At 39.0% G+C, this 13,856-nt stretch overlaps 1 protein-coding gene across 3 annotated transcripts in view; it reads left to right on the top strand.

Moving 5' to 3' along the window:
- Positions 1-13,856, top strand: part of CERT1 (ceramide transporter 1) — a 79,862-nt gene that overhangs the window by 54,655 nt on the left and 11,351 nt on the right. For 2 of the 3 annotated variants that reach the window (XM_086868919.1, XM_086868921.1), the window contains 5 exons: positions 1,537-1,694; positions 7,549-7,641; positions 10,312-10,398; positions 11,335-11,427; positions 12,017-12,094. In XM_086868919.1, coding sequence (XP_086725045.1) covers positions 1,537-1,694; positions 7,549-7,641; positions 10,312-10,398; positions 11,335-11,427; positions 12,017-12,094 — 509 coding nt within the window. The remainder of the gene's footprint in view (positions 1-1,536; positions 1,695-7,548; positions 7,642-10,311; positions 10,399-11,334; positions 11,428-12,016; positions 12,095-13,856) is intronic. The other variant, XM_086868920.1, reaches the window with a different exon arrangement.

Genomic DNA, 13,856 nt, shown 5'->3' with positions numbered 1-13,856 from the left:
TGGCAGTTTCCTTCAGCATGTCTACATATTTCCTGAGAGAAAAAGAATCACATCTGCAAACAGTATAGCAGTGCTTTTAAGTCTGCATGTGAACATCACCTACAGCAACAGGAGGAATTATTAGTGTGACGCAGTCTTTTTCAGCTGTGAAGTATTAACAACTGTATGTTGTTAATATGTTAAGTATGGACAAAGTTCCTGTGTAATTTTAATTGTTTCCACTGGAGTCACTGCATGACCTCCTTGCCAGCTTATGCCACTTTCAGTCTCAGTCTGTTCTGTGTTCCCTCTGCAACTGCTGGGGAAGGAGAGCTGCTTTGCTCATTATCATTTCTGAAACAGTATTTTTTTTCTCTTGCTTTAATTTTTTTCTCCTCCAACTCCCATCACCTTTACTTTTTAGGAAATGTTCCTGATTAACATGGAAAAAAAAAAAGTTATATTCTACCATACTATGTGTGCTTCTTGATGTGTTTGAAGTTGTGTGTAGTCTGTAATCACTGTTTGAAAAAGTTTGATTCCTTCTAAAAGGGGGACATATAAAACCTCTAGAGACTTAAACCACTGCTGAAGACCATGTGATGATTGCTTTCTGCTCCCAAAGTGCAGACACTGTGCTCTGTCGTTACAGAATGGAACTGCTTGAAAGTTCTGCTTTGCTCTTGCAGACAAATAAACTTACTCAAATATTAATTTGTACTTTTTAAACTTTAGTGGTATGTTGACAAACTGATGGACTGGAGAAAAAATTGTATCAAGCTAGGTGATAAGTCATGAGCTTGCTCTTTGGCGATAGCAGTTTAACTTGCTGGGTTCAGTCAGCTTCAATTTGAGTGTTACTTCTGCTTTGTAATATTTTCTGACATTCATGTGCAGCACTTGATATGTTATTACGCCAGCCTACGTACCAATTTGACATATAATAGGTACTTCTTTTTGTCACACATTTTAAACGACTTGTTTAAATAGCCTTAGCAACAGATGGCCTGGTTGACAGCATGAAGCAGTTCTTGGAACTGTAAAACTCACAGTACTTGGAAAATTCAGTACATTTGATGCTTTTATCTTATACCTTTTTACTTGGAGGTTTTAAAAATCTGTAATTACGTGCTTAAAGCAACCTTGAATTATACATTTTGGGTTTGATGACATTTTGAAATTGTTCCTTTCTTGGTGCTGAGTCTGATATGTTTTAAGGTTGCTCTGTGTTAATTAGGCCCCATTTCAAGCTGTCAAACTGCTATTGTTACAAACTATTACCACTCCCTCCACCCACATGATTTGCAGAGTGCAGAGTAATACAGCATTACAAGCAGGCTTGAAATACAGTATAGCAAGCTGAAGCTGCAAGGATCTGTTTCTCCTTTTGGATCTTTTTCTTTATCCTGTGGATAGCTGTGGACATTATTACCACTTCAGATTTTTATTTTTAAATTAACTTTCTAGCCAGTCTGTTGTCTTCAAATATAACACATAGATGTGAAGTGCTTGTTTGATCAAGGGCAGCTATCAGTGATCTCATATATGTGTTTTTAGTGTTTCCACATGAGACACCCAAAGGAATTAATGGCATAGACTTTAAAGGAGAAGCTATAACTTTCAAGGCAACTACTGCTGGAATACTTGCTACACTCTCTCACTGTATTGAACTCATGGTAAAACGTGAAGAAAGCTGGCAAAAAAGGCTAGATAAGGTAAGATCATTTTCCTTTTACTTTTGTTGAAAAATAAAGTTTCTTTAGCTTGAAATTGACATTTCAAATAAGCTGTTACTAACTTTTGTGCTCAAACAACTGCTTTTATTTTTATGTACAGCATTTATTAATTTCAGGGGCTTTAATTATTAACCCTATAAAATGTTAAGGAGCTTTGTTCTGACTGGTGATATAGTGGCTCTTTTCATCATAGTGTTTTTTTCACAACACTTACTCAGATGGTAGTTGTATATTCTTTGTGTATATTAAGAACCTGAAATTATCTCACAGTAATAAGTGTATTGCTTATAGCCTTCTGACACAGACCCAATTATTCATGCATGCAAAATGATGTGCAAGTCTCTGAATTGTTTTATTTTGATAAGAGGTGGTGACAACACTGGGGAGAACAGCCAGTTCTAATTTTATAGGTCTCCTCAAGATAAAATTATTTCACTTTACTTTAGGAGATGGGTGAGATTAAGTTATGCTTTATGCTAATAGGCTAAATCTCCTGTTTGGTGTTGGAATATCTGTTATTCTAATAGCAGTGATAGTTCATTCTGAATCTACTCAACCACTGTAACAGCTCTAAAGGAGCAATGTCTTCTTGTCTGAGATCTGTTGTTGGAGGCATGGCAGGTTGGAGTTCAGGCTTTAATTTCTAGAATCTTGCCATTGCTGGCTGGTGTGCAGTGCAGCTGTCTTTTTGTTCTCATTCCACCTCTTTCCACACGATATATATAATGTATCAAATCTTACTCTATTTTGTGATACAGTATGCAAATAATGATCATGCTCACACAAAATGCATCTGTGTTTGAATCCTTGACCCTGTCTTCTGTATTGTTTGTGCATATGTTGAAGCCTGGCCCTATCTCTATTGTGACTTCTATCAACAATTCTTTACTGGTTCATCTGAGCAGTTGGAGGAATTACAGTAAGTCCAAGACTTGAAGCTGTTTGTGGGATCATAGGGAGTTCAGGTTGGATAGACAGACCTCAGGAGGTCTCTCTTGCTCTTACCCTCATCTTAAAGTAAGGACAGTTTGAGTCAGACCAGGTTGCTCAGGGCATTATCAAGGTTGTAGATAGCACAGCTCTTCTGAGCAGGTCTACTGCTCACTTGTTGCTAGACTGAAAAGGTTTTGCTTTATATCCGGTAGGAGTAACTTTTATTCCTGTATTTGATGCTTATTTTTGAGCCTTTTGTAAACTGTGAAGAGTCTGTCAGAGTTTCTTTATTAGTTTCTTGAACATATTGGAAGGCTGCTGTTAGGTTCCACAGCAAAAGCCTTCCCTGTGCTGGACAAACTCTTCATTTGTGCTGATGAGACTCTCCTTAGAGCATGTTTTCCCTGCTTGTAGTTCAGTATATTTTAATAAAGAATAATATGTTAAAATAAAATTTCAATTTATTTAATTTGGGGTTTCTCACTTTTTTTGTTGTCTTCTGGACTAACTTTAAAGTACTTGTATAAGATGCAAGTGGTTAGCAAAATCAAACCTAATTTTCACTTGGGGTCTCATGGGACTAATATCTCATGCAGCATCGGTAAGTACATTTTAAAGGGGCTCACAAACTTCTTTCAACTTCTTTTCCCAGGAATTAAATAGACAAAAGCTCTCAAAACCTCAGAGTTTTCAACTTGTTTTGCTTTGGCATACTCGCAAATTTCAAAAAGGCCCATCTGTCAATGACATTTTCTGGGGTTTAGAGGACAGTCACGGTATCAAGTACCTTAATTAGTGGATAAAGTCATTACTTTTTATTCCTCTCTTTGCTCACTTTTTGGAGGAGGAGGAGAATTTTTATTGAATTAAATAACTGGAGTTGTGGTGGGATAGCCTTGGCAAAGGGTGAAATGCTCACCACCTATTCAGCAGGATTAGAGAGAAAACTAGAATGAAGAAGCTCATAGGTCAAGAGAGAGACAGGAAGATTGCTCCCTGGCTTTTGTCACAGTAGAACATCTTGACATGTGGAAAATCAATCTGTTGCTGATTTTAAATAATGGGAGGTTAATGGGAGACAGAAGGACAAATGCTGGGATAACTTTCTTGCCCCTTTTCCCCAGCTCAACTTCATTCCTTCCCCTTAGGCTCCTCTCTCTACCTAGAATCATAAAATCATTAAGTTTGGAAAAGACCTCAAACCTCATCAAGTCCAATGGTTAACGTAACACTTTGAGGTCTGCCACTAAACCTGAGTCCCTGAGTGCCACATCTACACCTTCTTTATCATTGCCAGAGGCAGTGGTACTACCGCTTGCCAGTGCAGGGCAGCCTGTTCCAATGCTTATCTGCCCTTTCAGTGAAGAACTTTGTCCTAATATCCAATCCAGCCCTCATCTACTGCAACTTGAGGCCATTTCCTCTTCTCCTTGTGCTTGTTACCTGTGGGAAAAGACCAAGCCCACCTGGCTGCAGCCTCCTTTCAGGCAGTTGTGGAGAGGAATGACTTCCTCTCTGAGCCTTCTTTTTTTCACACTCGGCACCCTCATCTCCATCAGACACTCCTCACAGGACTTGTGCTCCAGACCCTTCAGGTCTAATGCCCTTCTCTGGACATCATTTCCATGGCCTTCCTGAGTTGAGGGTCCCAGAACTAAACAGAGGATTTGGGGTGTGACCTCACCCATTCTGAATACAGGGGGACAACCCCTGCCCTGCTCCTGCTGGCCACACCATTGCTGAGCCAGGCCAGGATGCCATTGGCCTTCTTGGCCACCTGGGCACAGCCTGGCTCATGTTCAGCTGCTGCCACCAGCACTCCCAGGGCCTTTCCAGCCATTCTGCTCCAGCCTGTGGGGCTGCCTGGGGTTGTTGTGACCCAAGGGCAGTACCCAGCTCTGGGCCTGGTTGAACCTCACACCATGGGCCTCAGCCCATGATCCAGCCTGTCCAGATCTCTCTGCAGAGCCTTCCTGCCCTCCAGCAGATCAATGCTCCCAACCAGCTTGGTGTCACCTGCAAACTGACTGAGACTGCGCTCAACCTCCGTGTCTAGATCATCCGTGAATGTATTTGGATTGCCCCAAATAGTGAGCCCTGCCAGAAGCACTTGTGACCAGTCACCAGCTGGATATAACTCCATTCACCACCACTATCAGGGCCCAGCCATCCAGACAGATGGTTGGGTTCTTAACCAGCAAAGAGTACACTCATCCAAACCATAGACTGCCAGTTTCTCCAGGGTAATGCTGTGAGAAATGGTATAAAAGGCTTTAGTGAGGTCTAGACAGGTGACATCCACAGCCTTTCCCTCATCCACTAAGGACGTCACCCTGTCATAGAAGCTCAAGTTGGTCAAGCAGGACCTGCCTTTCACAAACCCTGCTGACTGGGCTGTGTGCCCTGATTGTCCAGTATGTGCTGCATGCTCTCACCTGAGGTAGTATGTTCCATAACCTTACTGCCTGCTAGCAGCAGGCAGTGCAGGGTGAGGAATGGAATGTTTGCAATTAATCCAAAACACTTCATCTTTGTCATTCCTTCCTCCTCCTCCTTTTTCCTAGCTTTAGTGCAGGTAGCCTCCATCAGTGGCAGCCCTCTGCAAAAAAGCTGTTGCAGTGTGGATCGTTCATGAGACATGGTTCCTTCAGGAAATACCCCTGCAGTGTGGACCTAATATGTTCTCTGCCCTGGAGCTGCACCTCCTCATCTTTTTGGTCTTGGCATCCCCTCTGTGATTTCTCACTTTTTCTTCCAATTCTTCTCCCCACAGAGTGTTTTTTATTCTTTCTTTTTCCCCTCAGAGAAGTGTCACACACATGGTGGATGGGCTCAGCTGTCTGTTGCAGTGAGTCTGTTTTGGAGCTGGCAAGAGCCACCTGTGTCTGCTGCTAGGCAGCCCTAGTCTCTTCCCACAAATGCTACCCTTGTGAGGAGCACCTTGATGCCTGCACTCTTAAAGACACTAGTGGACTGTATTCAGACCTCTACTACCATTATTCCATAGTGGTAGAGCTGCTTTAGGTCTAGTTTTTGTCTTTTCGTTTTAGTGCTTAAACATCACTTTTTAAGAATAGCTTATGGGCCTGATCAAAAGACTTTGCTTTCCTTCTGATACATAGATGTGGGATGAAAACGATACAGATCTTTGTATTTTAGGTTTTCTTGAATCTGTGTGTAAACTTCTCTGAAAAGGAAATAAATATTTTGAGATGACAGAAGTATAGGTTCTATGGTTAGTTTTCTTTAATTACCAAAACAGTCAAGTGTGAATGAGATTGCTATGAAGCATGTAGTATTATTTAAAGCAATTGTAGTTACAGCTTTTCTTTCCACCTTTTGCGTTTAGCTCTTAAGATCTTGAGCTTGACTTTCTGTTTCTAGTGCAGTATATAATACATTGAATGTATTTTAAAATAGACTTTTCTTAAAATGTATACACATTGTATACACCAAGGATTTTGTCATTACTGTTTGATCCACTGTTTTACTTGCAACAAAGTCTTTGTGATAATGCTTTTCACGTTGTCTTGACTGCCACAGCATTTTTCTGTTCTTGTTTCTGCCTTCTTTAATACTATTGCCACAAGAAGCTAGCAAATTTGGAGAGCCATATTCTGACACATGCGAATTGTAACTAATTTCCAGACTGAAGTACAGAAAGTGTAGGGATTTGAGGTGAGTGGGAGGGGTTGTGTTTTAAGTGGGGTCTGTTTTGTTTTTCATTCCAAGCCTGGAAAATTTCTGTGCTTTTTCAGTGACTTATACTCAAGTCATGCTTTATATATCCTCGGGACTCTCCAGTTCCTTTAAAAAAAGATAAACATGCAAAATTTTATGAAATCTGTTAACAGGTACTGGCTCATAGTTTCAAAAGGGAAAAGCCTACAGTCACAGTTAAAACCAATATTTTCCTCATCAAAGCGCTTTTTTTTTTTGCTTTTTTTTTCTGTGTATGTGTAAAACTATACTACCTTGTTCTACATCAAAAATATTGCCTAACTGGGAATGTTATCACCAAATTCTCAGTTAGTAACTTAGCCTTTCAATGTTGCTTTAGGGTTTTCCACTGAATCTTAAAATTTCAGTTTGGGTTGCTGAATAATTATACCCGTATCTGCAAGAAGTAGTATGTGATATCCACCTGAACGGGCTTTCGCCTGAAGTGATTTTGAAAGGGGACAGAGAAACGTCTTGTGAAAAAAGCTGATTTTTGCAAGAATTTCAGAAGTGTTTATGTCTTTTTCATTAAAAGTATCTGGCAGTATGCAGAATTTGCAAAGGCAATATTAGACTAAGTCTGTTTTTCACATTGGTACTGTTTTAGCCAAAATACACAATGATACAGTCACCATCAGGTGTGTACATACACTGGCTCCTACTACAGTCACAACCCCTTAGGGGAGAAGGATGTCCAGTTGCACACTCTGCATGGAGTGCACAAAATTATTCAAGTTGCCCTAAGTGTAGATACAAACTTACAGGGTTTGAATTGTTAGTGTATCACTACATTAGCAAGTTAGTTTTTTATCAGTTTTAGTTTCTACCCTTTGTTTTCCCTGCCAAAGCATCTGTATCAAGGAGGTTTATATGAAACATCAGATACAAAGTATGAACCCCAAGGAAGAATGAACAACTATGCTTAAACTAGAAACCAGTTTTTGCTTGATGATCTGTTTTCTTCCACATGACTTAGAAGGTATCCTCAAGGTACCTAGTTCCCCAAGCTTTCTATTATATATGTATGTATATTGGCACATTTAAGGCATACATGCAAATAAACTCAGAAACTCGTCATCGTTGCAGTTGCTGCTTGGAAAAAATAATACCCTGGTCATTCAATTTATTGTCATGTTTACAATTCATTTTCACTGCATCAAATGATCATGTAATTTTACAGGAGACAGAGAAAAGGAGAAGAATTGAAGAAGCGTACAAAAATGCTGTGACAGAACTGAAGAAAAAGTCCCACTTTGGAGGGCCAGACTATGAGGTACAAATTCTACCTTTGAAATTTTTTAAAACACTATGACCTTTTCTGGTGGGTTGACCCTGGCTGGATACCAGGTGCCCACTAAGCCACTCTACTACTCCTGTCAGGTGGATGGGGAGAGAGGATATCAAAGTCTCCTGAGTAGAGATAAGGACAGGGAAAGGTCACTTACCAATTGCTGACAGAAGCAAAATTGAATCATCTTAGGGAAATACAGCTTAATTACTAATCAAAGCTCAAAACCATCCTTCCCCTACTCCTTTCTTCTTCCTGGTTTTAACTTCACTTCCAAGTTTTCTGCCTTCTACACCTCAGCTGTGCAGAGAGAAAAGGAGTGGGGATTGTGGTCAGTTCATCTCACATTGTCTCTGCCACTCTTTCCTCCTCACAGGGAGTACTTCTTACACTCTTACCCTTCTCCAGGGTGGGATTCCTCCCACAGGAAACAGTTCTCCATTAACTCCTCCAATATGAGTCCTTCCCATGGACTGCAGGTCTTCATGAACTGCTCCACATGAGTGCTTCCCATGGAATGCAGTCCTTCAGGAACAGGCTGTTCCAGCATGGGACCACAGTCCTTGCAGTAAACTTGCTCCAGCATGAGCTTGTCTCCATGGGGCCACAGTTTCTGCCGGAAGTCTGCTCCTGTGTGGGCTTCCAACCAGATCACGACATTCTTTGGGCATCCACCTGCTCCAGCGTGGGCTCCTCAGCAGTTTGCAGGTGGATCTCTGCACCTCCATGGACCCTCCATGGGCTGCAGGGGCACAGCTGCAGGCTGTACAGAGGCTGCAGGGAAATCTCAGTTCCAGCATATGGAGCACCTCCTGCCCCTCCTTCTTCATTGACCTGCTACCTACTGAGCTCTTTTTCTCACTATGCTCTTCTCCAGCTGCAGTTGCATGGGTTGTTTTTTTTCCCCTTGTTAAATATAATATCCCAGAGATGCTGCCATAGTTGCTGATGGGGGCATGGCCTTGGGCAACGGCAACAGCAGGTCCATCCTGGAGCCTGCTGGCACTGTCCCAGTTGGACATGGGGGAAGCGTCTGTCAGCTTCTCACAGAAGCCACCCCTGTAGACACTAAAGCTACCAAAATCCTGCTACACTAACTCAGTACACTTTTAAGACTGGGTTGTTTCTTAGGGAGGAAAGTGAAGTTTCACAAGCCAGTGAAAGTGTGATTTACAAGTGTGTTCATGCCACACTTACTTTTTTCACCCTGGAAACTGAAACTGTATAAAGAATCTCAGTCTTTAATTTCTTGAGTGGAAGTATATCTTTACCTTTGATGCTTTGCTTTTGTCTGAAGTATGTTTCTTACAGATATTTTTGTTGATTTTTTGTTATTTTTCATACATTTGATACCACTTATATGTAATTGTACTTTCCCTTTTTATTTGTTCAGCTGTAGAGATAAGTAAAGCAAAAATATGAAAAGTCTGACAGTCCTAGAAGGTGAAGTTTAACTTGAACTGATTTTTAATTTGTCACTGCCACTCGAAATACCTTGTTTTCAAGTTCAGATTTTAAGTTCCTTTCTTCCATTAAATTGCATTTCATCAGCATTCTCCTCAGTGAGGTATCCTCCTCAGTTCTATCCTAAGATGCATAAACCAACTTTGAAGAGTAATTGTAGAATGGTTTAGATTGGAAGGGATATTAAAGATCATCTAGTTCCAATCTCCATGCCATGGGCAGGGACTCCTCCCATTAGACCAGGTTGCTTAGTGCCCTATCCAGCCTGGCACTGAACACTTCCACAGAAGAGGCATCCACACTAATGTAAGCTAATGCACCTGTAATAAAGTAAGCTAGACCATTTCATATACATTAATCTAACACATTTTCTACTTTCAAGTCATAGCCTGAGAAATAATATTGTACAGATATTGAAGATACTTGACGTTAGATGAATTGTTGTCACTGAGACATGCAGTGTTAAAGAATAAAATAAAGTTGGACTTTGTCTACTAGGTTGTGAATCCAGCTGCTTCTTCCAGGTGTCACTGCTGATACACAGTTTTGGGGTTTTTTTAATTTGCAAGACTAGGTTTTTTTACAATACAGTAAAAGCAGTAAATCTAATTTTATTTAATTACCATTTTAATTAGTAAACTAGCATTTTCAGTCCTTGACTTAACTCTACCAGCTGTTTAGTGTTAAACTGTTATTTCTGAGAATTTTCAATAGAGATCCCCAAAATTTTGTCTTCCTTTGTATTTTTGAACACATACCTGAGTGTCAGTGCCTTAAAGCACTTTTACACTGCAATACTTGTAATACTTGTATATTTGTGTAATAACTACACAGTTATGTTAATAGATGTGCTTTACTGACCCTGTAAACATTTTCAGGAGAAGATATTTATTAATTCAGCCCTACATTTGGTGTTAAAGCATACTGACACTATTACTCAGTTTCCTGGGATTTTTTCTTCTTTATGCCACTATCATTAAATTGTTTTTAGAGGGAGACACTTCCTTTAACAAGAAGAGATTTTCAGAGAACTTGTAATCCAAGAATATTGATGAAAATGTTGAGATCTGTAGAAGAAATTTGCTTCCATCAGTTATATATGAAATATAAATATATATTTCTAATATTAAATTGAAGTGTAACTTTTATGTCTCCAGAATTTTTAACTATTTTTTTCTTCTTGTGCTCTAGGAGGGTCCTAATAGTCTGATTAATGAAGAAGAATTCTTTGATGCTGTTGAAGCTGCTCTCGATAGACAGGATAAAATGGAGGAACAGGTATTAAAACTTGAAAAATGTCTTAATGATGAGCACTTCCTGAGAGACTTCTTTGACTTACAGTCTGTTCTGAGGTGTATCTCCTGAAGCTCTAGTTATTTTATTCTAACACTGATCAGGGAATTTCTCTTCCTATTTTTACAACAGAATATTGCTTAATGCTGATTTTGGGAAAGTAACTTCTTCTAGATTGTCTAAAAAAGAAAAGTGTAAATGCTAAGTTTATTGAATGTCTCTAGTTTCTAATTCCTAAATAAATATCTTGTATGAAAATTATCTATATGTGACTGCTGCCCTTTTAAAATAAAAATATCAAATACTACAGCTGTCTCTCAAAATGTAATAATTGGTCTGAAGCTCCTTTTTACTTTAGTGGTATATGGAATAGGAAAGACATAGTTCTGCTTGGCTACTTCACTAACTCATTTCTTGAATACACTTCAGTGACAAGTATCAAAGGGATAAGATGCATTCTAGAAAATACACAGAGTATGAGAAAGTATAGTAACTTGTAAAATGAGATGGAATAGCAAAGTCGTACATCCTTTGTCTTAAAAGAGTTTATGCTTAGGAACATAGTGAATAACAGTGACATGAGATTTAAAAGACTTTCTAGTGGACCTGTAGTATCCAAAAGAATTTACCTTCTGTTGGGATCTCCTAGCAAAGAGTAAAGTGTTTGAGTGACTGTGATAGTACTACGTGGATTTTTAGTGCTGCCAGTGTGTTTTCCTTAACTCAGAAATACACCTTAAAGTTTGGATGAATTCAGTCTTCAGGCCCACTCACTGAGAATTCCAGTGGGATGACAGCTTCATGCCTGTCATGGACAGCATTAGTTGTTGTAGGCACTATGTAGATTGAGCATGAGTCACTTTGTTTCACAGTCCACCCCGTAGCAGCTGACTAATAATAATTAAACCTATGTTGTTGCAGTCCCAAAGCGAAAAGGTTAGATTACACTGGCCAACATCCTTACCTTCTGGAGATGCATATTCTGCTGTGGGGACTCATCGATTTGTGCAAACAGTAAGATATTTATCCTGATCTTCTCAGAATAATGGGCTGGTCTGTGCTGTTTCTATGTAACATTTTATATGGGTAGGTGAGATTTTTTTGGTGTTTCTAGTAACTTCCAGTGGCCTACTTATTTTCAAAAAAAGTAGCTGGAACTGAAGAAGGACTGCTTTTTGTCTTGGCTCAAAAGTACTGATTTGAGAATCTATTTAGAATCCTCTCTATTTGTATCAGGTTTATCAGGCAGAAAAAAAAGGAAAAATTCCAATTGGCTAACTCCAGCGTTTTCAATATACCTTCACCCACATTAATTGAACTGGTTTTATTTTTAAAAAAATTAAAAAATTAAAAAAAATATCGATTGTATAAGAATCCATTGGCTTGTTTTTTAATGTTACTGGAAACATTGTGCTCCTGTCAGGGCTACACTGGGAGCATAATATATAATAGGTGCATGAAATCAGCATTTGCTGCTGTGCTTGCTGCTTATGGTGCTTTTGTTTTCCTTTTCTTCATTATCTTGTGCTTGCAAGTTGGTACTGAATGCTCTGTTGTGCCGTTGTTCTGATTACTTGGTTTTTTCTTTGTCTGTCTCTGGTAGCCCTATAGTCGCTCTTCCTCCATGTCTTCCATTGATCTAGTCAGTGCCTCTGATGATGTTCACAGATTCAGCGCCCAGGTACTGTATTGATGTGTCAAGTGGGGGTTGCATATCTTTGCTCTATTTCATCCTCTTCTCTAGAACCTGGTTTGTTGTTTTGTTGTTGGTTTTTTTTTTTTTTTTTTGTTACGTCAATCACTGCTTGCTTTAAACTAGTACATTGAGACAAACAAAGGAGTTCTCTATTCCTATACTAAATGGTTGTCTTTCTTTACGTACAGCTTGCATGCATACCACTTGTGCAGAGGCCCAAATCTTGTGAAACTATTTGGTTTACTTCAGTAGCTTTAATAAACATGCCTATAGTTTGAAAATTTTGTATCTCTAGTTATAATGAAAGTAGAATATGTTTTACAGAGGCTGGAGAGGTTCTTTGCTTCAGATTGAATAGTTTTTCTTGTGTTTAAATCAAAGGTTTGATTTTTGTCTGAAGTGTTTATTTGTAGTGTTATTAATACATTGAATCTTACAGTTCACTGTTACTGTTTTTTACCTCTATGACTAGTTTGATTACCAAAAGGCCATTAAGCATGTTGAGAACAAGACTGTGGGTATGATAAATCATATTGAAGAGTTTATGTATATTCACTTGTCCTTCAGAAACTAAGTCTGACATCCTGAATATGTCAGTGTTGCAATACTAACATATTCCAGTAATGTACAAAATTACTTTAGGTGCTTACTAGGGAGATGATAGTTTAGAGTAGAATTAGGTAAGGTTTTGCTTTTTAGTCTCCAAAAAGACTAAAAGACTAGTTCAGATACGTTATTCATGCTGTTTCTTTCCTTCTATGGACCATATGTGATGGTGAATCTGGAGCTTCCTTCTGGGATCTGCTCTTCTGGAGGCTTTTTAAAATATTAACAAAAGCTACAACCAATCTTTCTTTTTTTTTTTTTTTCCAAACAGGATTTTTTTTTTTGTTTATTTTGTTGTTTTTTGTTTGTTTGTTTGTTTGTTTGTTTTTTAGCAGAGCCTGGAATTTTATTACCTGCAGACATTACTACCAGCTTCATGAGCAGGACCAACACTAAAGGACTAGCCTAGTGGACTAATATTCTAAGACCTTTTGCAGTCAGTTTATTTCTGAAATCTGAACTTACTGAAAGGGAAAAAGTATGCAAGTCCTATTGTACAGCAGTGATAGGCTCATCTACCAGTACTCCAGTAGCTGAGTTAGTTTTCTAAGTTGTTTTTCTTTGGAGGGGTAGTAAAGTGAGGGGATAATAAAGTAAGGGAATAATAAATAATAGAAAGCAAGTTTGATTGCCAAGATGGGAGCTAGTACTCTGTCAGATTGTGGGTACAGAGATCATACAGCATAGGGGAAACTCATATTTGCCAAGATATTTTCACCTTTTCTATGCCTTTCACCTTTTCATATTATTCATATGCATTCATATGATAAAAATGAGTTTTAGAGCACCACTGTGACTGCAGAATTGGTCACTTAAAAACAAACCTGAGGTGGACCAGGTCCTTATCACAATAGTGCTGATGGCTAAGTATCAGGATCAAATGGACTGGAGTGAAGTTGATCTTTTTGCCTGCTGCATGGATTATACTACATGAAAGTTAATATGAAGTGCCTCCTAATCCAGTTTCAAGTTAGTGGACTCACTTTAGAAAGTATGAATATCCATCCCCACATGCAGTTCCACCCTCCAAGTATTTTCCCTAAAACAAATTTTTGCCTTATTAACAAGTCACTCCACCTGTTCTGGAGTTCCAGTTCTACTGAACAAGACAACAGAGAGCATGATGCAAACCTTTTCATTC

Source organism: Cyanistes caeruleus, chromosome Z (genome assembly GCF_971803275.1).
Source record: "Cyanistes caeruleus chromosome Z, bCyaCae1.hap1.1, whole genome shotgun sequence".
Lineage (NCBI taxonomy): Eukaryota > Metazoa > Chordata > Aves > Passeriformes > Paridae > Cyanistes > Cyanistes caeruleus.
The sequence above is the reverse complement of the archived record's forward strand: the minus strand, read 5'-3'. Positions and strand labels throughout refer to the sequence as shown.